This window comes from Ambystoma mexicanum, chromosome 12, assembly GCF_040938575.1.
Source record: "Ambystoma mexicanum isolate Mex_15411 chromosome 12, UKY_AmexF1_1, whole genome shotgun sequence".
In the NCBI taxonomy this organism is placed as follows: Eukaryota; Metazoa; Chordata; class Amphibia; order Caudata; family Ambystomatidae; genus Ambystoma; species Ambystoma mexicanum.
In genome coordinates this window covers 491,149,353-491,177,004 of record NC_090936.1, presented here as the reverse complement: position 1 = coordinate 491,177,004, position 27,652 = coordinate 491,149,353, and the positions used below count along the sequence as shown (strand labels likewise).

The window sequence follows — 27,652 nt, the reverse complement described above, 5'->3', positions numbered from 1 at the left end:
CAGTCAACCAGCAGCGACAAAGAAGTTGTGGTGGAGACAGGGGGCACAGCAATCACTGCACCCCACTTAACTGTTCCACCTCTCTCCTACCTTATGTTCCCCACCACCCATTAGCTTGAAGCCTGCATGATGTACCACTCTGTTTTTAGCAACTGTTAACCCCATATATATCCACTAAACTGTATTGCCTAGCCATCTCTCACATCTAGATGAACTGTACCCTAACTGTGCTAGCCACCCCAGAAAGAACTGTGAGCATTAGCTTGCGCCACATTTAGATAGAATTGTGAATATTAGCTTGCACCACATTTAGATAGAATTGTGAATATTAGCCCGTGCCACATTTAGATCGAAATGTGGAGATATTCACGCGCCACATCTTGAAAAGATTTTGAAATTAGCATGCATCACATCTAGGTAGCCATGCCACTAAACAACCCACTACAAATCTCACCCTTCTGCATACACCTCTCAAACTTTAACCAAACTCAACCACACCTCTAAAGCACACCAAACCGCACAAACTTCACTATACTGCAACAACAAAACAAATCACACATAGCCTTGCACAACAGAACACCACGGCTACCAACCAAAAACCACACCTAAGCTCACCGAACAGTGTTAACCGAACTAAAGCGGCCAACAGTACATAACTGCTCTCTTTCACTTGTTCCGCTCGGTCCTACTAACTCACCCCCTTTCCTTTTCAGATCCGCCAGGGGACCACTCCGGTGGTAATAGCGCGCGGTACAAATGTCCTTTAACATTAACATCAGAACGGTAAATCGGTGGTTAAGCTGACCAAAAAAAAAACATGCACAGTTTCCTTCTGGGAACTGAAGTGGACACCCACATTCTGAGAGTGACTCCATCCTCTGGATGAACAGCGATCCCCCAGCTAGTCAACGGTTTTCTTAAAGGGACCTGCAACATGGTGCATCACTACAAATCCCTAGTGGGCATAATGTCATCATGTATACTACTACTTCAGATTGCAGGTTGAGAATGAGGCCGATCCAGGAAGAACTATATCGTCAATGGATCGTCAAACCCACCCCCCCGTACTTTTCCCCTTCCCCCCTCCCCTGCACTTGCGCTATCTCAATGTCACCTGGCCTAGTAGGATCGTTATCTCTGTCTTCCCTCTGTTTCCCCTCCCTTGCCTCGTTGCGCCTTGAAACACTTGTGTATAGGCGTGTTGTAAATGCCATATATCATATCATATCTAAGCATCGGGTTTGTGGGAGGAGTTTGTGCACCTGCCACTTCTTTTCCACCAGAGTGGCAGAGGGAGCAGAACCTAGAATAAGGCATGCCATTCCAGTCCCCCACTCCATGCTTCTTCTCCAAACAGATGCATCCCTGTCAGGATGGGGAGCCCATCTCGGAAGCTTACAAAGGGCGCATGGTCCGCACAAAAATCAAACCTTTGCTTCAATGTCCTCTACCTCAGAGCCTTTTCTTGGGTTTCTTGTGCCATTTCATAGATCTATAGTGGTACCACCATTCATCATGTATGGGCAGATCTTACAGTTGCCACATTTAAAATTGCCTTTAATGGCCAGTAACTCCTAAATGTCTGTCAGTTTTGTGGGTTTTCTTTCCGATTTCATGTAGCTTGGACTCATTTGATTTTGAATGGTTCTTGCTATTCGATAGGTTATGCACAGATGCAGATCCAAAAAAATCATGAATCTGACTATCGAATTGCAGAATATTCCAGTGTTTGTTTAGGATTTTCTTGATGGTAGAAGTGTTTGAGCTATAGGTTATAGGTTATTATAAGGCTGATTTTTTTTTTTTTTTTTTTTTATTTATTTTTTTTTTTTTTTTAAGATGTCTGTGGTTTTAGCTCCCCGACTTCTCAAAAGGTCTGTTCTGTCCTTGGCTTGTGCTCTCCTATCTGCTTTCTGAAGGATTCGATCTTGATATCCTCTTACTTTGAATTTGAGCAATTTATCCAATTTATGTTGTTCAAATTTTATTGGATCACTGCAATTTCTTTTGATCCTTAGAATTTCACCATAAGGAATGTTGTGAATGATGTGTAGAGGGTGATTGCTACAGGCATGAAGTGTACTGTTGCCAGCTGTTTGTTTTTGATAGTGAGGTTTGTGCAGTGTTGCTTTCAATATAAAGTTCCAAATCCAGAAAACCAATTTTAGTGGTACTGTGTGTCATTGTTAATTTGATATTGTGGGTGTTTTGATTCAGATAGTTGACATAGTCCAAAAGTGGTTCCTGATCCCCGTCCCATATGATTAAAATGTCATCAATTAATCGTCCCCAAAAGACGATATGGTTGTCCTTTGTGAATGTAGCATGTCTCCACGCATGTTCGATCTCATAGTTGCCCATGAAGAGGTTGGCTTACAATGGGGCATATTTTGCCCCCATCGGTGGCCCTTGTAGTTGTTCGTAAAGGTTGCTATTGAAGCAAAAGATGTTATTAGTCGAGGTGAATTCTAGCATTTGATTTTGCTCATAATAGGACACAGATCTTGATTTAAAAAAAAAAGAACTTGCAGTTTCTAATCCTTTTGAATGTTCAATGGTTGTATAAAATGATGTCACATCTAGCTTTACATATCTATAGCTGTCAAACCATGTTATTGAATATAATTGCTGGATCACATGGGTTGTGTCTTTAATGTAGGATCCTAGGTTTGATGCCAGTGGTTGTAGATGTACATCAGTGTATGTTGATATTTTTCTGTCAATGATCCAATCCCATTAATAATAGGTTAACACAGTGGAAAGTGGGAAAGATCTTTGTGGATCTTAGGGATGAAGTAAATTGTTGCCATTACTGGAAAATGGATGTTCATGAATTTGAATTAATCTTCATTCAGAAGACCTTGATCACACCAAACTTTACTCATTGAAGGCCATTCCTTTACAAGAGCTGGGATAGGGTTCATGGTTATTTTTTTTGTAACAGTTTCTTTCATTAAGCTGGTGGTGTGCTTCTTTAATATCATGTTTATTCATGATTGCAATTTGTCCATCCTTGTCCGCTGCTTTCACAATGTAGTTGGGATTTTTGTTCCAAACTATTTAATTCATTTCTTTCTTTTGATGTGAAATCGTCGTGTACCTCTGATTGTTTTTTTACTTAAATATACTTGTCTTAGATCCTCGGTCACCGCTCTGTTGAAGAGATCTACTGAATTTTCCTCTGGTAAGGTTGGGACAAAAGTTGAGAGAGGTTTGAAGTTTGTTTCCTTTGTTAGATATCCTGGTATATTTTGTTCATAGGTAAAACTTTGTAAAGTGTATTCCTCTTCCAGATTGTCAAGATTTAGTAGATTGATTGATGGTTGCTTCTGATAGATCCACAGTAGGGAGATCCTGTTGTTGTCACTCTAACTCCCACCAGGAAGGACCCAGACAAGGAAGGCCCAACAAAGAAGCCACTGGTGAGGTGACCCATGAAGAGAAGACTTCAGTGACACGAGCACTGCATAGTCCAGCAAGGGTCACAAGTCAGCCCATGCAGCAGGAGGGTACAGCCAGCCAGCAAGGAAACAGTCCCACAATGGAGGCAATGGCTGTAGGGCAACTCAAGTTGTGCCACAAAGGCGCTGAGGTGGAGCAGCAGCAAGCCACTCTGATTTCTAGGCCAGGAACCTCCCCAACCACCCCCAACCCCCTCACCTCCAACCTCTGGTCGCTGGTGCCAGAAGATGTTATCAGGGATCCAGCACTGCAGGTGAGGAAGAGTCCACCCAGGATAGCCATTTCAACCAGCTAGGAAGACAGCAAGAAGCGATGGGAAAGCCTTGGCTGGGATTCCACCAGCAAGAAGAAGCTAGTTCCACAGAAAAAAGGAGCTGGTGCATGTCCAATAAGGCCACACCTTGTATCCTAAGCAGCAGCCCATCTTCACAGCAGGAATGCACACGTTCTCCCAATGATAACACCTTCATCGGAGGTTGACATAAACCACCCCTTCAATCACATTCTGGGTAGCACACTAACGTTTTGGAGGCCAGCCTATCGGGTTGGCCCAGAAAAACCCTAAGCACATAGGTATTTGCACACAAGATGTGGTAAAGGGGATGTCTAGGGACTTTAGAGGACATTGTACTGGTGTAACCCTAAACTGAGAGCGCCTTTGTGGGCTCAGGATGAGCCAACATCTGCAAAATGACGATTTTCAAAATAAGCCCTGTGGACAGATTCTGGGAGGACACCCTATTCTGATGAATAGGGACATCCACGAATGTCTAGCCAAATGCTATCTAGCTAGTATGACTGAACAGCAAGCCTTAGACTTAGGAGGGCACGAGAGTGGCGAAGGGTTCAGTTAAATAGGCACAGAGCACTTTTAATATGAGTTAGGCAGAATGTATAAAATACATTTAGTCCCTGGACAACTTATCAATTAAAAAACACAAGTAAGTAATGCACTAAAATAATCACTACTAATATATACACATTCACCTTGCTGTGATCTGATAAGTGCATTAACACTTCACTTTTAAACACAATAAGAAATGCTTTTCAGTGTATTGTATTGAAGCAAGTGAATAAAGAAATAGAACCAGGTAAGTAATTAAGACTTTGCTAATTTCTTCCTTCTCAACCTGTTAGTTTTCAAATACCATCTGAAACCTTAGAAAAGCCTTCTCTGGCTAGAAAAGAAAGAGCATGGTGCAATGAGTCACAGGTCCCTAAAGAGTTTTTTTCGGGAGTCAAAGGGTCTCTTTTAGGAAGGTTGAACAAGTTTGGCTTGAGCCAGTAATAGTTTCAAGTTCAGTAAAAACAAGGAAAAAAAACCTTCTCCCAATCCAACCACCTTAGGGGAGACCATGTGCAGGATACCAGGCCAGAACCCAACCATTCAAAGCTAGGAAAGTGAGAAAAGGCACTAGAACTGGAGCCTGGAACATCACCTTCTGGTTGTGTGAACCATGTCTGTTAAACGCTATGGAGGCCCTTTCAGGGAAGAAAGCCATTGTACTTGTAAAACAAAAAACAAAGAACGCAAACACTGCAAACTATAAAATGCAGGTCTTCTGTAGTTCTATTATGAAGGACAGAGCTATGTATCTAGCCATTTTGTGCACAAGAAAAGTGCTTTCAGCTAAACATCCAATTGTTGGCATAATTACTAGTGCCCTCTGATGGACAGACAGTAGGCGTAGAGTGCTTGAAAATAGGGAAGGCACACAGGGTTTGTAACAGAGTAGGCTCAGCCCCTGGCCATTGCTGTTCGGACGACAGAGCTGGCAGGAAGATGGAGGCAGACACTGATGGCTGGAAGGAGACGGAGAGCAGCAAAGCTTTCCTGATGGGAGGGGTGATCACACTCCTAAATTCCTTTTCACATGGTGCATTAGTCTTTTTCCAGCTCTCCTCTACTCCATACCTTCTACAGTTAGTGAGTACAAGAATGCTCTTTTTCCCCTGGATTTAATATTACATTGAGAAAGGTATTAAGGTACTAATTATTGATTGAGGCAAATTATGCCTCTATGGGATTGCCTATCCTGATTTGGTGTGGCAGGTGCTAGATTGCCTAGCATGATTTGTGAGGTTGCCTGTCATGAGCTGCTAAGGTGATTTTGATTTCTTGGAGAAGGTTGATCAGTCGTGATTTGAGGTAGAGGCAAATGACAATCGGTCAGCTTTTCCATTAATGGTTTATTGGATTCTAAGTGTTTTCATGTACAGTGATGATGATAATGATGTTTCTTTATTACATATTTCTCATAATTAAAAAAAATATTTATTATTATGAGTGTAAGACACATTCATTGGGTGTTCATTACTGAGTGATAGATGACATTGAACATGAATGTTAAGTGTGGGGCATCGATTTGAACTACTGTGTATTGATGGGTTCTACAGGGTACATGTCTTTAAATGCACACCAAGGGTTATTGGATGGTGTGAGCAGTGGACTATCAGTCTAAATGTATGTGACATTCGTAAACCACTCCTGTGTTGGCAAGTGAAAGCACCTTTTGTGAATTCTAAAATCTAAGGTCCTGGAAGGGCATGTGTTGAACCCTGAGGAAACAAAGGCACACTTCTGTTTGATTTGGGGTTGTTTTCCCGCGGTAGAAATGTTCGAAGGAGAAACGACGAAGATTATTTGATCAAAATAATCTTCAGTCTTTTCTCCCCTGAACATTCCCGATGTGCCCAAACCCCTATCCTCAACCCTCCCCCCCCCACCCTCTTACTTACCTTCAATTACATCGCGCCGTGTCCCTGCAACACTGTTCCCTTTCACTTCCGAATGATCGGGAACCGGCGCTGCAGGGTCCTTTTTCTTTTTTCAAATGTATTTATTTTTTTGTCTGGTCTGCTGCAGGGGTGTCCCCCGCAGCCCCTGCTCACTACACTTTATCGTATAGCCTTTTATTTTGGACTGCGGACAGCTGCAGGGACACCACCGCAACCCACACTCACAGTATAGTAACCAAGGGTTGGGGGGTGCACCCCCGCAGCCCTAAACCGAATCCAAATTACATACCCAACCAAACTTCAACCTCTTATAAGGTCGAACATTTGTGGTACCTTCCTTTAGACTTTTGGTTGGTTAGGTCATTTCGATTAGGTCATTTTGGCCATAAACCTTCTGTTTTGTTATAGTAAATTAGGGAAAGAATTTGAAGAATAACAGGCTTATTTTGATGTGATATATCATAAAAGTAATAACATCAACATTACATCTTCAATATATTCAAACTGAATTAAATATGATAGACCTATACCCTTCAAATACCATAGAGATAAAAACAATTTGATCAAAAAATGTTATATAAAAGCTGGTCATGTCTCGCTGTAAAATCACTATTTATGCAATCTAAACCACTGAAAATAGGAAACAATACATTCAAAATCACACTTCATGGCAAAGAATGGAAGTTAAAGTGCAATTGTGCTCACGGCTGCTATCACATGGCCCCAAAGGGTCGGATCTCATTGAGACTCTTTATCGGAAGAAGAAAAATGTATGTATGAGTTTCAACGAGCGCACGTGCATAAATATAGCTTTCACGCCCCGGCTGGGGGGGCAGACATGGGGTTTAACGGTCCTCCAGCCCGGGCTTTGGTAGGCCCAAGCAAAGCGAGTTCCTCAGCTCGGGCTGCAGTCCGTTAAACCCCCAATGCCCGAGCCTCACCCTATTCCCCCAGCCGGGTCGTGAAAGCTATTCACACACTGCGATTTCCTGGGGTGCTGTTAGTTTCCTTTTTTATACCTGTCTGGGAGATTAGCTCAGCGCGAGCTCATCTCACGTGGGAGAAAAAAACATTTTAAAAAATGTCAGCCGCCGTTCAAATCGAAAAGGAGACTAGATCCCTTTGCGGATGACGGTGGCCATGTCCCTTTTCTATTTTAATGGCAGCAGGCAGAAAGGAGGGGCATAGGAGACCAGAGCGCAAAGCTCCAATCCCTCAGCGAAGTTGGGGTGGGGGTAAGGGAAATAGGGTTTTTACTAATGTTTTCGGTAACAGGGAGAGCCTCCCTGTTGCCTCCCCACGTTAGAAAAAAAAAGAAAAAGGAAAAAAACGCCTTGGGTGGCTGGAACAGCGGGCAGGGATTGTGTATTCTCGCCCACTGTTCCAGCCACTGATTGGCTGAGCGCCCTTCCCCAGGTGCGACTACTGCTTTCAGCCTTGAAGCATAATCTCATGTTATGACTCGATCGATGTTATTCCATAGTCAGTTTTCCCAGCCTCCTATACAAGCCCATGTTAAATACTTTATGGTAGAGTAGATGGCAGACACATCTGTAGGGCAACAGCATAACGGCATTGCTTCTGGGGTGGTTCTAGCCTGCGTTTTTGTCAAAAAGGGCCTTAATAATCTTTTCCCAAGATCAAAATATACAGGACAAATTACAGGAAAATGTACAGCGGACTCAGGTGAGAGCCCACATGCTGGGCATGCAGCCAAGACAGTAGAGTTCCACTTGTACAGAAACCAGCAAGCAGCAGGGTACCAATCCTTAGCTTCAAGTATATAGAGCCCTAGCAAATTTCGGCTTTACACAGTCCAAATACAATTCGTATTCAAAAGAAGACTTCAAGCCCTAGTAGCATAACAAGGTAGCAGATTGACTGTTAATCGATAAGGCATGCCTCTCATGCTTAACTTTAAGCGCTTCCTTGATGGAAGCCTTACCATTACTATTTATACCTTCGGGCAATTCCATAACTTCTTGAACCCAAGATCGAATAATTCAGGTTTAATATGTATAAGCCACAGCATTGTTTTCCCTCTTGTCTAGTGATATCAAGTCACTTAGTGCCTCTCTGTAATTAATCTGGTGCGTAGAGGTCCATATTTTCACCCTGTAATAAAGTGGACTAGCCTTGCAGTATGTTTCCACCCATGCCATACCAGTCTCCATAAAAACTGGGAGTTTCAGTGTGCTCAGAGGTAAACCCAATACATTTATTTAATATTTATTTTCAATAATCAACAAATTATGGCATTTCTTGTGTCCCAAAGGTTCGGCACTGAATGTCGCGGCCTGTCTGGCTGGTGCCCTATCAGTTTGAAGTGACACCCAAACCACTCCATTCCCAGGCTCACTGCTTAATCGTGTCAGAGTCCCGCTATACCTACTTAAGGTAACCCCAGATTTGGCTATTTGCCCTTCCCATTTACAGTTCGCTGGGACCCTTGGGCCCAAATTATCATACCCCCCACATGTTCTATTAGCCCATTCTTCTGCTCCAAATGTATGGATTTCCTCATCTTCCATCTATTGCCATGGAAAATAAGCGCTTTTGTTTTTGAGGTGTTGACAGATAATCTGTTCTCACAAAAGTCAGAAATGACTTTTAGCTGCTTCTTGAGGCTCATTGGTGTTAATGAAAGGAGGACAACATTGTCAGCAAACATCAAGACTGGTATTTTGCTGTTTTCCAATGTGGGGAAATCCATCTGATAGATTGAGTTTCTCTATAGGGAATATTGGCTCATAATTGTGGGGTTAGGTCCCTTGCACCTTTCTTGTATGCAGGGACTATTTCAGCCTGAAGCCATGACGGTGAAACCAAAGTATGGTCAAGAGCTGTATTGAATAATTTTGCCAAATATGAAATCCAGTCATCAGGCTCTCTAGCATAAAAATCGATCGGAATGTTGTCTGGTCCTGTGGCTTTGCCCAGTTTCTGGTCCCTAAGTACAATACCTACTTCCATACTAGTGGCAAGTGCTTCTGCCTGGGGCCCACCCTACACAGCGCTCTTCCCTCTTGCCCTGACTCGGCATACAATCTGGTTTTGTGATATATATCTTGGAAATAAGCGACCCACGTAGGCTCAGACATACATCCCTGTAAGACACTACTATTATTGGGGTTACCTGCTCCCATTATGGCCCAGAATTCACGGGAATCCCTGCTATCAATAGTGGGTAATAGAGAACACCAAACATTGTACGCCCAGTCCTCTTTCTTATTTGTCAAGTGAGAACGATAGTTCCTTCATGTCTTGCGTAATGCAGACCTTGCCCTCCTCGTGCATCATTTTGGCACGCCTTATCAACAAGGTCTTAACCTCCCGGCAGTCTCCATCATACCAGGGTGCCCTCCCCTGTGCATGTTGTGAGATCGCCTTGCTTGATTTGGTGGAAAAAAGCAGAAGGATATTACTCAGCCTCTCATGGAGGGCTCTTAATCTGTGATTTCGAAAAAAGTCTTCAAGTTCTACTAGAATAGACTTATAGGCATTTAAAATGACTTGATCTAGATTTAGACGTGGCCACTTGATGGCCCTAGAGCCTTTGGGCCGGCTGGGAGACCAGCCTAGCAGTGCACCATCAGCCTCCAGGACCAATGGACGGTGGTCGCTTTCTATCCTGAATGCGATCAAAAACCCGCTTAGCCACACCCGCCGGGCTATCGCCAGGGAATCTGCCATTAGATGCTCTTAGGCTACACCCCATAATGACACTTGCAACCTGTTCTGCACACTTATGTTGCCTCTTGTGTTTGCATGCATTAAGTTCAGAAACACCCCAAACGGAATCCTCGTCTTCCAGAATCCCTGCCATGATATCCAAGGTCTCGTAATGTACAATAAAATCACCTGTTATCACTATCTTGATAGGGCTTTGTACCTTGCCCTCCATGCAGAGAGACTATCATGTAGCAAGGTGAACATTCCAATGTTAGTTCCATTTGAAGTACACCTTCAATCGATTAGTTGTCCGCCAGCTGGAAGCTAACCGAGTCCCAACCTTCCCCCTCCACCCCGGGCAACATGTGCAAGAAATGATATTGTTACGAACAATGGAACAACCTATTTTCACATGCAACCAGTGTATGACTTTATTTATGAGACCGTCCCGGGTTTCATCTCTTGACTCTGCGGGTTTGGGTACATTTACCAGATAGCTGTTGTTATCAATGTTTGATGCTAGCAAAGGTACCCCCAGGCCTCTTTCCAATTTGCCCAATGGCTGCCATAGATCTTCCTGGGTGACTTCTAGCCTCATATGCCTTTATAACTTGTACCATATTGCCTGTGCCACCATTCACATCTGCATTATCATTCTTTTCAGCACTCGCCATGGCTGACATATTTCCTCCCCCTTACTTGTGGTGGAACAAAACCATTCGCTCCCTCAGTAGATAGCTTAGGTACAACAGATGCCATCATATCTCTATGATGTGTTTTGATAACATCCACGTTCCGTTTTAGGAGCTCAATATTGACTATCAATGTCTCGAGTAGGCCAGTCTAGCACTGGCAGTCCCCGCAAGTCCTAACCCAGGGCTCTCCGTGTGGAACCCCCTCCCCTAAAGTTAGGTGGTTTGTCTCACTGCTGGAAGTCCGAGAAAGGCTTATAGCTTGCTTCCTGCTCAGCAAGTCGGTGAAATCTGTTCTGTGTCACAACCTCTGGGGGATAGGACACACCATCTTGGCAATCTACTTGTCTTATTGGGCTCAGTCCTGCTCCCTCTGGTTTGTCCGCCCCATCTATTTGCCTCCCTTTCCCAAGAGCAGCTGGTTTGGGGGCATTGAATCCCACTGGAATATTGTAAGATGTACCGCCTTGTTGTACAGAGGAATTTCCATACTTCTAATAAGTCTGAAAGGGGGACTTTTAATCTGCTCACGTTTGCTAGCGCCAATTTCGGCATATCGTCGATAGAAGCCTTATGGTGGGTGGTCTTCTTTCCAGGTTTATTATATTGAGCCACTTCCACACCTCAAGCAGAGGCGGCAATTTTACCTTCACTGTCATCCTCTGTTACACAGTTGGACAATTCACGCCCCTTACCCCCCCCACCCTTTTTCCCTTTAAGTGCATCAGAGACTCTGACCTTCTGTGAATCGATATCATAAAGTAGTCTTACAATTTCACTAAGCATTGTAATTGTCTCATGGTGAAATGCGGTATCCCCTTCCCTGTAACACCTTTTCCCCATCCTACCAGGTAGAATACTTAGGAACTCAACCTCCACCACCCCCACCTTTCCCGACACTGACACTTTCTCATGGACAGCTCACTGTGAGCGAAAACGGACTAACACTAGAGCTGTATAACTGACATGTCTCAGTACAATCGTAAGGCAATTACTGATCATTACACACACCTCACTTCCTTCACACTTCCCCACACGGATAAAAGGCGGAGCACGAAAGCACACTCTGAGCGTTGCAAAACACACAAGGAAGCAGCAGTTGCAAGATGGCAGTTTAATATGAGCAGAAGGCCGCTGAGACCAGAGAGGGTTGCAAGGAGGGACGTGCCCTTGACCTTTTCAGACTGTTACTTTCGTGAACCTTGGAAAATAAGAAACCTAAGACCGGGGAGGCTGAAGAAACTGGCATTGTGTGTCGGAGGTACCTGGGGGTCTCCCGCGTCGATTACCAAGGCGGGGAGGAATGGTTGCAACCGTGGTTCTGTTCTTGGCTCCTAAAACAAAACTGCGCTAGTAAAGACAGTACAGCCGGTGAGTCGGAGAGTCTGATACCAAACTAGCCTGTGTTTGAACCAAGGTTGCAAGCAGCAACATTATATGAAGAAGTCTAAAGCGAACAGTGTGTGAAAAGTATATAACGAGCAACGCAAACATAATTGAAAACCAGAGTAGTGACTGAACTGTGGCGGACAAGAAAGATACTTTTGTGCTGGGCCCCCCTGAGCAACATTTGGGCAGGCCGGGCCCCCCAAAAATGCCAAATGGACAGTACGTGTACAAATGCCTATGAATTATTGCGCGCTGTCACTGCACCCTAGTCCCTGGGCTCCCCTTCCTGCTCCCATCACAGTCGCTGGGCTCCCTCATCCCACTCCCTACCCAGTCCCTGGCCTCTCCCCAGCCCATCACAGACCCTGGGCTCTCCCCACCCTGCTGCCACCACTATCCCAGTGCTCCTGCCCATCCTGCTCCCACCACAGACCCTGGGCTCCCCCAACCCGTTCCCAACACAGTCTGAGGGCCAGTGGAAGCTGGTGAATTTTTTAAGTAGAGGGGCATAAATATTTCCCACAAAAATGCCATAGCGACCGAGTGCAGTGAGGGAGCCTGAAACAATCAAGAAGGGTTTTCCCCCGTGATTTCTTTAAAAATAATGGGTTAAAATGCTGCCTTTTAGAGCGTTAAAAGCCAAACAGTTTGCAGTTGGCACTAGGGGTCAAGAGGGAAAGCTTGGTATTTTTGACTGATCATCTAGGATAGATATCCAGTAACAAAAATACCATACCTGTCCCATGGGCTCCACAGCGCCTCAGAAGGAGAGCTTGGCAGGTGGGTAGGGGGATTGTGCAACAAAGGCATTTTTAAAATGCTTTTGTTGTACAATCCTCTCCCCTCCACCCCCCCCCCTCCACTGAATCCCCCACTCGCCAGCATCAGCTCAACGGACAAAAACAAACACACACTCACACAGCAATCACTATCATTCATGCAAGCCTCCATCACATACACTCACTCATAACACAAGTATACACGCATCCATACACATTTAAATAAAAAATAAATGAACATAAACGTACCTTCTGTAGGGCCCTGCGAGTGGGTGCTGAAATGCTCTAGGTTGCTCTGTCCATAAGTGCGAGGAGGCGCAGGAGCTCCCCCTCACATACAGACACGCACTGCCCCAGCCAGCATTTCCAACGAGCTATGCCAGGCTGGCGAAGCAAAACCCCCCCAGCCTTGCATGGTTCAGTGAGCATGTGCGGCTGGGGGATCTGAACTGTGAAAGGGAAACAGTGTTTCCCTTTGACAGTTCAGCCAGCCCAGGAGCACTCCCTCAGCTGGAAAAGGCAGCTGAGGGAGTGCCCAGTGTTTCACTGGGCTGGCTCCTCGGCTCCACTATAATGGGTGAGGGGGCCACTGGGTGGATGCCCCCTCACCCATTATGTATGAGCCACCCGGCTCGGACTGGCTTATAGGGAAATGCCCATACTAAAAATGCAAAATGCTAGTGTAGGCCAGTGAACATGGGCCACTTTTCTGGCCAATGTGGGCCAGTTTGATGAGTTACTTCACTATGCAGCTAGTTGTTCTGACCATTGTTGCTGAACAAATATTCTTTAATATCACAATTTGCTTACATTTTAACAGAAAACACCCCCTTGGGTACTATTCAGTCTGTGACTAAAGGAATGAATAACCATTTTCAACTACATGAATATCCATTTGCAACTGTGGGCCACTGTTCATTGGTGTCTGGGACAGTTGTACTGTCCAGTCTGACCATGTGAGAGACCCCAGGCCATTTCCTCTAATCTAAGAAAAAAAATAAATATATATATATTTTTTCTTTTACACATTGCATGCCGGGACTCTCGCGCCTCCCCCCTGGGATGCGGCCGTGACCCCTATGGGGGCACGCCCCACAGTTTGAAGACCGCTGCTGTAGACAGAGCAGTCCAGTGCCACGTGGGTGCTCATTCGAAGGTCTCTGTTAGGTATCCACTGGTTGGCAATTGTGCAAGAGGAAAGATCGAAGTGATCCTGCAACAGGTGAAGGTAAACCCTGTGCACATTCGAAAGTCTTTGATAGTTTAAAACAAACTGAAATTGGTCCGAGCCCGGCTGAGGGAGACTAATTGTATAAGAGGAGGGATCTGAGCCTGGCTGAGAAAGATCCAGGGTGAACGGGGAGTCGCCTGAGAGAGCATATTCTCTGAATATTGAAAAAGGGTATCTGAGCCCTGAAGAGTGGGATCCAGAGTAACGATTGTGATATAAAAGGATTCTGAGCCCTTCAGTGGGGGACCCAGGGCGAATCAAATGAAATGAGTACTTATAAGAGGAAAGGAACTTTGTGTTTTGTTTTGGTATATCATGCCCTCTGAATCAAGAGACTTTGAAATAAAGAGACTTGGCCACAGAAGGCCCTGATGCTGGTAATGGGACAGTATCATCATGCAGAAGAAGCCAGAGTGTATGCTTTGCTTGAGTGAACCTCCTTGTCCCATACTGAAAACGTGAGGAAGGGAAGCCAACGACCTAAACATCCTGACATATCATTTTGTGAACACTTCTTTCCTTTTCATGGACACTACTCCACACTATTTGTATTTAGCGGTAAGGTTTTGCAATAGTTTTTTTTTAGTATAGGTCATCTTTATTTTGAAACGACACGACTAGGGCTGCTTTATTATTATTTGATGGTCGTAGCTTTTTCCCATCTGTAGATTTAGGATTAGATAGGCGTTAATCACCTCCTTGTTGAAGTTCAATAAACACCGTTGAACTGTGGTCACTTGTCTGTCTTACTATTGATACCATTCCTTCCTTACACAGATCAATGCAATACAAAAGAAAAATTAAGATCTAAAAGCAAAAAATGTGACCAGCACATATTAAAATCTGAAATGTTCTTTTAATGCCAGGACCAAGTTCCCCAGTGTGCCTATGTTATTATTTGTTCACAGGCACCCAAGCGATGAGGGAACTAGTCCTAAGTGGGTGGACTCTGCCACGCTACAATAAAATACAAATGTAAAATGTCAATCAGTCAATCAATGAATCCACAAGCTGGGTAAAACGGGTAGGCGGGCACGCAAAAGGCACTGAAACTGGCTGGAGCAAATGATGGAAAGGAAAGCAGCAGAATTGAGCCCAAACATGCTTAATTCCACGCACCAGCGGGATCTCTAAATACAGTAAAGCCAAGCTTAATGAAATGCTACAATGGGCTTGGAGGTCCGCAACACAAATCATACGTGCCAACAATACGTTATGCGCACCTCCCCCATGCACCTGTCAAAAGTTATTGAACCTCCTGACTGGAGATGATCCATGCAAGTGCAGCCAAGACTCCAGCTAAGTTGAAAAGGCGAATGATGTTGGATTTTGGATGGTGAGCCGGAGAGCAAGAAAAGTTGCTTGGAGTAGCGTGCTGCTACACCCGCCGGGCTAATGCCTGCATCGTCAACATCGCACCCCTTAGTCAGCAGGGGGGCGTGGCCAAGCCCAAGCAGCAGGAACAATGGTTTAAGGGCTCCTGCCCAGTACTCCTCTGCAGTGCCAACACCGTGCCCCTTGCGGCTCGCGGGAAGAACAGTATTGAAACACTTGAAACACTTGTGTATAGGCGCGTTACAAATGCCATATCATATCATATATCATATTGTGAACTATTTGCGTTGGCCATACTTTGGAACTTTGTAATTAGCTTATGGTAGCCAGGAAGCAACGGACCCAAGATTAGGTTTGAAGAATTTCTATTGGCTAACCCTTTGGGGTTTTCTTTATTAGACGTTGGGTGCCCCTGGAGGGGCGAATACTTGTTGAGATGATGTTTGGACATTTGTTTGACCACGGGGGGATTATTGGGAGCACTAAGGAGGGTCTCCATTTAGTTAAGCCTGTCCTGACAGTTTCATTTACCCCTCATTAGGTTTTGAGTTTACCCCTGTTGCAATAGGTGTTACCCAACCCTTTTCTTATTGAAATATCCGACAATAAATATACTGTTTGAACCACACTATGAGTCTGTATGTTGTATCATAGCCTCAATTTCCTCCACATTCTACGAATGCTGTAAAAGTGGCTAACCCCGGGTAGAGTTAAAACGAAATTACAGCAATTCTCTACAATGTTGACAAGGGAGACCTTTCATTGGTTGTGATGCTGGACCTCTTTGCAACCTTTGATGCCATGGACCATGACATTCTGATTTCCCAGTTATTTGAATTAGCGATGTTGGAGCCTGCCATTGTATTGTGTGTTTTCTGCCCTTTCTATCTGGCAGAACCAAGCAGATAAAACACAGCCCTTTTTATTCTAATTCAGCTGCTGTTAGTTGTGGGATTTTGGGTGCTTCAGTTTATCCATCCTACAACTTACACTTCATTGTAATCTGCCAGCTTTGGTATTAGACGAGGTGGTGTAAAGGAGTAATTTGAGTTATGTATGATACATAGTCAATTTGTGCAGCTTTTCAGTTTTTAATATTTGTTTTTCCCATGTTTCCGTCTGCTCTTTTTCTTGTCCCCAACCATGATCATGGTATGCATTTACAATTTTCATGTCTGCAAATGTCATTGGTAACATAGACTGGCTCAATTTATTTGATATTAATATTGTTTATTCATCATTAATATTGTTTATTTATCAGCCTTGAGAAAGACCCTGTGTCGAAACACGTGTTGGCTGAATTTTTCTCAAAAGTGTACTCCATTAAAGCAAGAATTTTGCCAAAAGACAATAAGATGAATGGACCAATTACTTATCAGGTCGAGCACGACCAGCTAATACTAATGTGTTACAGTCTGTTTATACTTTTGAGGTTGGGAGTAGAGTCTCAGGGCCTCATTACACGGAAGGCGGTAAGGGTTAACGGTCACCGGTAATGCTACCGGTGACCATTAAGCCTAACCGCCTTACTACGAGTTCCCTTTGTGGGACCCGACTTTAACGGCTGGTTTTACCAGCCGTTAAAGTAGGGTGCCGCAAAGGGACCTTGATGCTAATTACGGTACCGCAATTTGCGGTACCGTAATTAGCGCCTTCCCCATTCCCATTATGCCCTATGGGGGCAAAAATGGGAATGGGGAATTACCGTCCCGCTCACCTTGGAGTATGGCGGTAATTCCGCCATCCACTAAGGCGGACACGTTAAAATACCGGCAGCAACCATGGCGCTAATAGCGCCATGGTTACCGCCTACTGTGTAATGAGGCCCTCAATGTTTTAGTTGTGCTACACACCTGACACTTGCTTTCTAGGTCTAGAGCGCACTGCGAGTCAGTCATACTATTTTCTTAGTTTCTCTAATGCCTTATAGCTTGTCATTCAGGAGTACCAATTGGATTGGTTGTAGTCTGTTCAGAATACTAGTGTTTGCCTCATTTATGGGCTCCACAAGTCTCACTCTGTCTGCACCTTTCATCAAGCCCTTCACTGGTGGGGTTTTTTCAGGGGGTCCGGTTTAAAATCCTCGGCTTAGTTTTCAAGTTTATATGCATGTTAGCCCCTCTGTATTTGGTTTATTAACATCTGCCCTTATGAGCCAGTACAGTTACTATGGTCACGGAATTACAGGCTACTAACCATTCCCAAGACCAGGCGACACTGGAGATTTGCTGGAGCTGGGCCATGGCTTTGGAATACCTTGCCTGCTGATATTCGTAGCCTTACCTCCCTTGTAGCGTTCTGGAAAGTTCTGAAAACTTTCTTCATCTGCTGATTTTGTTTTTTTGTGGCTATCTTTAGCTGCTGCGCTGAGACCTTAAGTACTGCTTACTCGTAAGATCTTCAACTAAATGCAGTTCATTCTTCTTGGTTCGCACTGTATAAATCAAAACAAACGTATACCCTTTTAAACAAATGTTTACTTTTCTATCATCACAGAAAATGTTGCACACCTGTAAATATCGTTTAGATTATCTTCTTGTGTGCAGGATGGGTATTTTTGCTCTTTTAATGCTCTTATTTAGTATGCTACATGGACCTTCCTTCCTTTCTTGTGTGTGGTGCATGTAGCCAGACCTTGCTTCCAATCTGCCCCCTACCCCGAGAGTGAAGCCTGGACTGCTTTGCCAGCAACCACAGGGAAAGTCAAGACTAACTTAACTAAAGCTCTGTATAACACTACAGGTTGCTCCCCCCTAAGCCTTTGCTAGAGGGTTTGTGAAAGAGAGACGGTGAATCACAGTTAACTAAATATGGCAATACTTTGGTACTATAAAGCTTTCCATACTTTGATAGAATTATGACAAGTTGGAGATGTACCGCAATGGAATTGCTGAGAGCTGTTATTGGAAGTTAGTATTCTAAAGTTTTGGAATAACTAACAGGTACCATTACTACTGAGTAGTAGAAGACGCAATGGGTAATTTAGAAATAAAATGCAATGTGGAGTTCTAGATAACCACGATAACTTTCAAAATGATCAGGTGCAACACCTTTAAGATTGTATAAGTGGTTTTAACTGGGCAGTGGGGTAATGTAATCAAAATAGGAGGTTTATGCAACTGTATAGACTAAACTTGTGTAGTTGCTTAGACTTCTGGTGATGTTTGACACATGGCTTCCACTATTTTGTAGAACTAAACAAGATGGGTAAGTGATGGGATTATGAATTACTTTGCTCTTTAAACAGGTATGTGTTCTATCTTTTTTACCTAGTTGTACTTAGTCCATATAATGTGGGAAACCTATGGATATTGGTCAGTGTGAGTCTCAACTTACATTAGATCAAATAATTGTATTTTAACAGTGATAACACAAGTTCCTGAATATGGGTTAAAAACCTGAAAAGCGTGTAAAGCATTAATGACCTAGAAGTGCGAGACCCGACGGGAAAATTCATAGTTATTGCCTTATATTCCTATCTTTCTTGTTCAATCGCCAAACAAACCTGGTTCCCCATATTTTCCATACTGCTGGACAATGGGGTTCTGTGTATTAATTCGGAGTATGTGGTGAGGCCTAGACCATTCTAGACAATTTTAGCTTCTATACTCATGTTGTACAAGTTGTCACTTAAGACCACTTGCTTGAATTCCTCACCAAAATGCATAGTTAAAATCTACTATTAATTATTTTGGTTCTTTCGGCATGTGTTGAAATCTGACCAAGGCCGCAGTGATGTTTTTCTCCTTTACACATAATGTCTGCAGATATCATAGAAACATGTCTTTTCATCTTCTGGCGCCATCTGGAGTATTTCTTGCTGCACTGCACTCCCAGCGATGGCCAGGGTTCCCTGCTTTCCTCTTCGACTTCATTCAGAGGCCAACGACAAGGTAATTTATTTAAAACCAATGTAACTCATTAGGAGATGGGCTAAAAGTTCAAACTCTCTTGTGTGGAACATGCTGGTATTTTAACATTCCCAATTGTGCTCTAACAAGTTTTTGGCATGGTGGCAGAGCTGGTATTATAGTGGGAGAAGACCTTGGCAGAACTGTGGCCTCGCACTGAGCCATTGAGTTATGTATGATATTTGTTATTGTAAATAAACATTGCTGCACTTGGTACACATGCCCTTTCTAGAGGACTTTGAGTGTGATATTGTACACAGGTTTACAAAACGATGTTCAGTGGATTGCTTTTCTCCCCGCAGATTCCTCATCTGATATCCTCACCCAGCACTGCTGTCCAGAACCTATTTCAACGGGGGTGTAGTGGACCTCGACTCGGCCCTCAATCTGTCTTACTCAGTGCTTGATCGTTTGCTCCCGACGTGACATCTGGTGTTGTATATATGTACCACAGCACTATGCCCATACCGCAGTTCTGCATGCTTGCAGACTGCTTCTGAAACATGGCATTGAGTCTTTGACTCTGAGTTTCTGACTAAATTGTCACATTTTCTCATAAAACCTCAACCACGATGTCCACTCACTGGATTTCAGGCTTTAAAAGGTGCACAGATTGCCAGTCCAAAATGTCAGGGACCGACCCGCACAGCATTAGTCTAGGTGCGGATCACGACACGCAGGGCTGTGCATCATGCTCCAAAATTCCATTTGTGAGCGGCCGCCAAATTCCATCTCGGCCGGTCCTCAGAGGCCGAGACGGAAGGGCCCACCCCCAAAAAGGAGAAGGAAAAACAATGGCGAAAAACTAAGAAGCTGTCGCAATCGAGCCATTCTTCCTCGTCTTTGCATAAGAAGTAGCGACGCCACCACCATCGACAAGAGTCCAGCTCGTCGCCGGAAAAAGGTAAACCTTCGGCTGGGTCGACCAAAGGGATGCTTGAAATGTTTAGGATTAGGGCTGCTGCAGCCGCCCACCCCCCCCCCCCCCCACTGCCGAACAGTCCTTGGCGGTAATAGCAGTGCTCTGTACTACAGACCCCACGCTTGCTAATCCGTCGACGCCATCAGCGACGGGGAAGCCTTCGGACTTGATGCTGAAAAGGGCACATAAACCATTGATGGCTGGTCCTTCTCTGGAGCGTTGAGAGGCTGACATCCCCGTATTACCCAAGCCTCGACCTGCGGCCATTCCATCGACATCGAAAGAAAAACCCTTGGCACCGACTATCGGCAACAGATCTTTTGCTTCACTTCGCTCTCCAGGTCGGGATTCTTCTAATACATGGCATCAATTTTCGACATCGACCAGGGCGATGACCAAGGGGACATTGATCCCATGTATACAGGGTCAGAAGATGTCTATTTTTTTTTTTCTACGACCAAGCTGACCTGTTTGCATTATCCCAAGGGTTACACGACGCCAGCAGTCTGGACACATCTCCAGATGTCGAATTTCAACAGGGTCAGCCTTATACGCACACCTAGCTAAATTTAGGACCTTAGTGGAAAGGGTAGTAGACACCCTAGGTTTGAAATCCTCTTCAGCACCTGTTCAGGGCTATGAGCTGATAGTCATCTTGGATGAGGGTCCTGTCACTTAATCAGAAATTTCAGACCCCGTAGCCTTCTTGTGGCAACATCCCAGTTCCATTCCCCCGGTCAACTCAAATCTTCTGGGGAAGTACAGGCTTCTCACCCTTCTCCAGAAGAGCTTGTTGTGCAGGCAGCCACAATTGCCACCAGACCTGTGGCTTCCACTTCAAATCTGCCTCCGTACAGAGAGGGTAAAAGTTGGATGCAATGGCCAAGAAGGTCTTTACTTCTGGCAGCATGGCATTAAAAGCCACCAATGTGGCCTGTGGATTTGTGAAATACTCCTTTGATCTATGGAAGGCAGTGGAGCAGGCAACACAGTACATCCTGAAGGCTAGTGGAAGATAGGAAGGAGGTAGGCAAGCAGTCGTTGCAGATGGGCCTGGACGTGGCCGACTGCGTTGGCCGTTCGATGGGGTTGGCGGTAGTGTTAAAAAAGGCAAACTTATCTGAAAAGCACCTCAAAACCTTTCTCTTTGCTTCTGCTTTTTCTCCCCCTCTCCCTTGCTGACTTCCTGGCTGACACTGAATTTGCACTGGTTACCTGGTCACCCTCTGATCTCGGGCCCAGGTCCTCTTCCCCTGCCAGTCGCCCTCCTGCACTGCCCTCCAGGCAAAACCCAGCACTTGGAGACTGTTTCTGTATCCCTACAGTCCCACTACCAGCACTTGACACCTGGTGTCGGCACTTATCCTTATCCTTGTACTTGCTACCTGCTGGCCGTACTTTTACTTACTGTTTAATTTTGGGTTTTTTCTTACCCCATGTACTGCACTGTCCTCACCCCTTTCTCCCTCGCACTTCTCCTCCTTCCCATGCACTTGCGCGATCTGAATGACACCTGGCCTAGTAGGATCGTTGTCTGTCCTCCCTCTGTTCCCCCTTCCTTGCCTCGTCACGCCTTGAAACACTTGTGTATAGGTGCGTTTCTTTTCGGGCAGAAGGCTGATGACTTTCTGGAAAAGTTCAAAAAGTTTAAAATGGCCACAAAATCACTGGGACTAGTTGCGCCGCCGGCCAAACCTGCCTTCAGCTTTGCCTCTAGGGGCAAAGGCTACAGGCGCTATCTGTCTTAGAGCAGGAAAGCGCAGCTCCCACAGGCCATGCATGGGCAGAGGCATTTCTTGTGTTCCAGAAGGGGCAGAGGGGCCTCTAGAGGCCAGCAAGCAGCGGTGGGGGTGGCACCGCCCTCTAAGCCGCCTTGATTTCTCCTCCCACAATTTACCAGTTGGTGGACCGTTGGCAGAGCATTGGCCCCAGTGGCAGGAGATTACCTCCGATACATGGGCCCTGCAGCTCGTTCGGTGGGGTTATTGTCTGCCCTTCTTAAGAAAACCACCGCACAGACCCCGACCGCCTTCAATCCAACCGGGACATGGGCTTCAGGAAGAACTGTGAGCCCTGTTGTCGAAGTGTGCCGTGGAACAGGTACCCCAATCAGAGAGGGTCGGGTTGGTATTCTGTGTTTTTTGGTGCCCGAGAAAGGAGGAGGTCTCCGTCCCATTCTGGATATCAGGGCCTTGAACAAGTTTCTGAGGAAAGACAAATTCAGGATGGTGAGGTTGAGAGAAATTCTCCACTCTCTCGAACCTCAGGAGTGGTTGGTGTCAATGGACCGTCAGGATGCTTATTTCCATGTGCTGATACATCGAAAGCACATGAAGTTCCTGAGCCTCCTCATAGGGAACGACCGCCATCAGTTGAGTGTTTCCCTTTGGGTTGACCTCCGTGCCAAGGGTCTTCACCAAGTTCATGGTGGTAGTCGTGGCTCACCTCAGGAAATACGGGGTCTATGTATTTCCACACCTGGATGACTGCTGATCTGAGAGAAGTCGGTGGGGCAGATCTGGTCTCATCTGGAGGACACCTGTCTGCTACTGCACAGGTTGGGCGTCTCCCTGAATTTGAAGAAGTCTCATGTGATGCTGGTCCAAAGGCTCCAGTTCATTGGAGCAGTCCTAGACACTTCGGTGGGGAAGGCCTTCCATCCCATTGGGGAAGGCCTTCTATCCTGAAGAGAGAGTGGACAGCATAGCACAGGTGGTACACTTGTTCCGGAATCACACCACCTTACGAGCAGCTTCCTTCCCCCGCCTCTAAGGTCCCATGGCCTCCTGTAGTTTTCTAGTGCCAGAGGCTGGGCTGCGCATGAGGCCCCTACAATGGCTCCTAAAAAGTCAGTGGTCATAGCACCTCAGAGTGCTCACAGATCCTCTCAAGGTATCCAGCCAATTGGTTCAAGACCTCAGCTCGTGGACTGACCGCAGCAATCTTATGGTGGGGAAAATCTTCTGGCCCCCTTGGCCTCAAGCCCGAGTGGCCACAGATGCATCTCTGAAGGGTTGGGGTGCTCGCTGCAAGGATTTGCAGGTGAGTGGCCTTTGGTCAGTGACTGAAGCCAGGTGGCACATCAACAGGCTAGAGTTGCAAGACATCAGGCTAGCCCTGACGGATTTTGCCCCATCTGTCAGGGGGAAGCATGTCCTGATTCTGATGGGCAACACAGTGACCTGCACTACCTAAACAAGCAAGGTGGCGTGTGCTCCCTCCCCCTCTGCAGAGAGCCGACACAGCTGTGGTTCTGGTTGCTGGAGAACCATATCTCAGTGTCAGCAGTTCATCTGGAGGGAACAGGGCTTGGTTGATGCTCTGAGCAGGCAGAGCACGGTCTCACATGAGTGGGGAAGTGTGCCCGGAAGTCCTGAAGGAGGTCTTCTCTCGTTGGGTTACCCCGGCAGTGGATCTGTTTGCCCCAAAATCCAACAGGAAGTGCAGGCAGTTTTGCTCGAGGGAATTCCCAGCTAACGGTGCACAGGGGGACACTATCCTGGTGGATTGGACCTTCCCTCTCTACTACGCCTTCCCCCGATTCCCATCATTCCTTGAGGTCTCGAGAGGTTGAAGAGGTTTTGAGTGACCATGATCTTAATTTTCCGGACTGGGTGAGCAGAACGTGGTACTCCAAACTCTTGGATCTGTCCATCTCACTGGTTGCCTCGGCACACAGATCTCCTGACCCAGTTGGAAGGTTGGGGGCTCCACCCGACCCCGGAGTCCCTCAACCTACATGCGTGGTCGTTATGAGGGTGAGGTATGATGCCTGGGACCTCTCAGAGGAGGTGCTTGAGGTGTTGCTGGCTGCATGCAAACCGTCTACAAGATCTCTGTATGCATGCAGGTGGAGAAGATTTGAGGCGTGGTGCAGGGAACGCGAGATGTACTCCATCTCTTGTCCCACCACTACAGTGATGGAGTTCCTTCTGTCAATGGCTTTAACAGGCCTTCAGTTTACCACAGTCAAAGGATATTTGGTGGCATTGTCTCTGTTCAAAAGATCTCCGGATCTAGGTTCCTTCTTCACGATTCCTTAAGTGCCTTGTGAAAAAGTTTCTGCTAACTCCCCTTTTTGTCCAAGATTGGGATCTTAATATGGGTCTGACATTCTTGATGGCTGCTCAGTTTGAGCCCAGGTTCCTTGATACAGTTTTCTTTGAAAACAGCCTTTTTGGTTGTGATCACATCAGCGAGGAGGGTTAGTGAGTTGGAAGCCTTGTGTTGCAAGTCCCCGTTCCTGTGTTTTCTTTGGGAAAAGGTTTCCCTTAAAGCCAGACCTGGCTTTCTCCCAAAAGTGGTTTCTGAGTTCCACCTTACTCGGTCCATAAATTTACCGGTCTTCTACCCTCCATCACACCCACCTGAGGATGAGCTGTTCCACTGTTTATATTCCAAAAGAGCCTTGAGCTTTTATGTCACTGGAACCTCTAAGTTCTGAATATCTGCCCAGCTGTTTGTGGCACAGTCTTATTCCCGCAAGGGTCTGGCTGTAACTAAGCAGACTCTGGCTCGTTGGATTATTGTTTGCATTGCAGAAAGTTACCTGTCTGCAGGCAGGAGGCTTCCTCCCGGCATCAGGGCACACTCGACAAGAGGGCTTCTACAGCCTTGCAGAGAGGAGTTCCCATTAGAGACATCTGTTATGCAGCCACATGGTCGTCCGTGCGCACGTTTATCAGGCACTATTGTCTGGATGTTGCAGCAGGGTCTGATGCATGCTTTGGTAGAGCAGTTTTGCAAAATCTGCTACTGTAGAACTTTCTGCCCACCTCTGTTGTCCTAACTGCGTGGGGACTCTATCAGAAGATGAATCTGCGAGAGAAAAGCAATCCATTGAAGGAAAAATTACTTAACGTAATGTTCTTTCTATGGATTCTACGCCCGCAGATTCCTCACTGCAGCTCCACCCATGCTCAGAAATTTCTTGCAGCTTAGCGCATCTTTCTAAGCGAAAGGACGCCTGGTGATGGCTCTGAGGTGACCGCTTCTATCTGGCTAGTCGCTTCTTTAAAAAAAAACTTTACATTTTCTATTTCTGCAGGGTCTCCATGTTGAGATGTTCCCATTGTTAAGTTTCTTACAGGCTGGTTAGCCTTGGCTCCCATTGTTTTCCTCTGCATCGTTCAAGTACAAAGGAAAAATTGAGGAACTGAGGTATGGTGCGTAGTGACGTATATATACAATGCCTGACATCAGGTCCAGAGCCGACGATCGAGCACTGAGCAAGACGGATAGACGGCTGAGTCAAGATCCAATACGCCCCCTGTCAAAAAAAGTTTCTGAGCAGCAAAGCTGGATGAGGAGAATTTCAGATGAGGAATCTGCGGGAGAAGAATCCATAGAAAGAACATTACAGTAATTAATTTCTCCTTTGTATTGATAGGTCCGTGTAAGGTAATAGAAATCAACGTCTACATGCATATTATGCTCTGCAGGTTTTTTTAAATGTAAAATGTAAAGAACTTTGGGGGAAGAAAATACTACTAACCGTTTCAGTCATATGTGTTGAATGATAAAGGAGAGCTGTGTAAAGAACGCCAATTAGCTGTAAGAGACATGGTTTGTTGGGGGAATTTTGTTACAAATGCATGGTTTGCCATCTGGTCCTCTTATTTGAAGAGATTCTGCCTTTATATTGCTGGTTTAGGTTCATGAGTTTGCATTAGGGTGTTTTTTATATAATTAGTAGGTTTTACGATCTGTTACAGCAGATTACTTGAAGCTAATTTCTATAATTCAAGGGTGTTTATTGTACAAATAGAAAGCTGGTGATGAGATTTAACAGAGGTTACTTGGTAGTAATTCAGTAAAACATAAACAAGTCCGGCTTCTCTTCCTTAGACCCTGCCTTCCTGGCAGTTATGAAATCATTCAGGCTTTGTGGTTTTAAGTGACCTACACTAGTTGCCTACTTGGGTTTCATAGATATCACTACTTCGAGGGGATTGGGTCCTCCGACGTATTCCATATCTATGACATGTAATCACCACAGCTGTGCTGCTTCGGAAACTTTTTTCTGCGTCCTGCGTCAATGACGTCGATGCGCCGTCGTCGAGGACCTCCTCCGACGTCATCCGATGTGATAAGCACGACACCCGTAGCCTCAGTTCCGTTTTTTCCGCGAACGTGTTGCTTCGTGATTCTCGGTTCACGCCTCGACTCTTTGGAGTTCTGTTCTTCTCGGTTCTTCGAACCTGTTCGTTTTGTGACATTCCTTCGTGTGAAGATGTCTTCTACTTCGTCTTCGACCCCGCGTCCGGGTTTCAAGAAGTGCGGGGAGTGTGGGTCCAAGATGTCGGTGACGGACTCGCACGACGCCTGCCTCTGGTGCCTCGGGGAGGCCCACGACACGGATAACTGTATCGACTGCCAGTCGCTCACATCCAAATCCTTACGCGAACGTAAGAAGAAGTTGTCGGTAGGTCCAAACCCCGGAAGTCGAAATCTGCGGGGCTTTCGACGGATGATTCGAGGGGTGACTCTCCGCGTCATCGTTGGAAGTCTCGTGGGTCTCCTTCTAGGAGTCCGTCTCGCCACTCCTCAGCCTCTTCGAGGCATTCTCGGAAGCGCCGACACCGGTCATCTTCCAGGTCCTCTTCGGAGGACTCTGCCCGGCACGTCGCTTACCCCACCAGCCGTGCGACGCCGGAGGAATGGGCTTCCTTCGGGAAGAAAATGCTGGCGATTCTTGAGTCGCAGGGTACTAAGCCGTCCGCGCCCCCTGAGTGGGTTCGGTCGTGAGAGGTCGAGAGACACCGCTCGCAAGAGTGGTCGGCACGAGTCACGGGAGAGGTCCTTTTCGGACAAGGAGACTCGTTCTCGACGTACCCGTTCCAGGTCCCGGTCCTCGACGCGTTCGAGACCGTGTGCACCTGTGAGGTCTTCGAGGAAGACATCGACGTCTGAGGCGTCGAGGGCGTCGACAGGCTTTCTCGAGGCTCTGGCTCTGAGGAAGCCGTCGACGCTCAGGTCGTCGAGGGACACGCTCGGGGCTCCGGCCTCGAGGGCTGTGTCGACGCCGCTGATGCTGGAGGCGTTGCATCTGACGTCGACGCCGATTTCCTCGACGCCGATCCTCGCGGTGCCGATGCCGGTTCTCTCGACGCTGGTGCCGATTCGCTCGATGCCTTTCGTCTCGGAGGTACCCCGTGGCACGGGTGAACCCCCTAGGAAGGCTCTGGTTAAGAGCAAGCACTCTCGGGTGCCTTCTTTTCGCCACCTGGACTATATTTCAGAGGCGGATGAGGATTCTGATGGCCTGGTTCCTAGTCAGGTTCCAGATGAAATTGTCTCGGGCCATAGTCAGTTTGACGATTTGAGACAGTCACTGCATGATGCCAGTGGACTGGACACCTCTCTGGAGGTGGAGTTTTGTAGGCCTGAGCCTGGCTCTGATGCCGATTCCTCGTATCGGCGCCTTATGGCTAGGGTTTCTGAGTACCTGGGATGGTCTGCTCCCCCAGGGGAGTTTGTGCAGGATGATCTGACGGACATCCTTGATGTTGGTCCCCCAA

General features: G+C 46.1%; 1 protein-coding gene across 1 annotated transcript in view; it reads left to right on the top strand.

Annotated features, from left to right (window-relative positions):
- The window catches only part of NUP205 (nucleoporin 205), a 1,887,652-nt gene that overhangs the window by 1,834,457 nt on the left and 25,543 nt on the right, over nucleotides 1–27,652 (top strand). Inside the window, exon 41 of the mRNA XM_069628771.1 lies at nucleotides 19,067–19,192. Coding sequence (XP_069484872.1) covers nucleotides 19,067–19,192 — 126 coding nt within the window. The remainder of the gene's footprint in view (nucleotides 1–19,066; nucleotides 19,193–27,652) is intronic.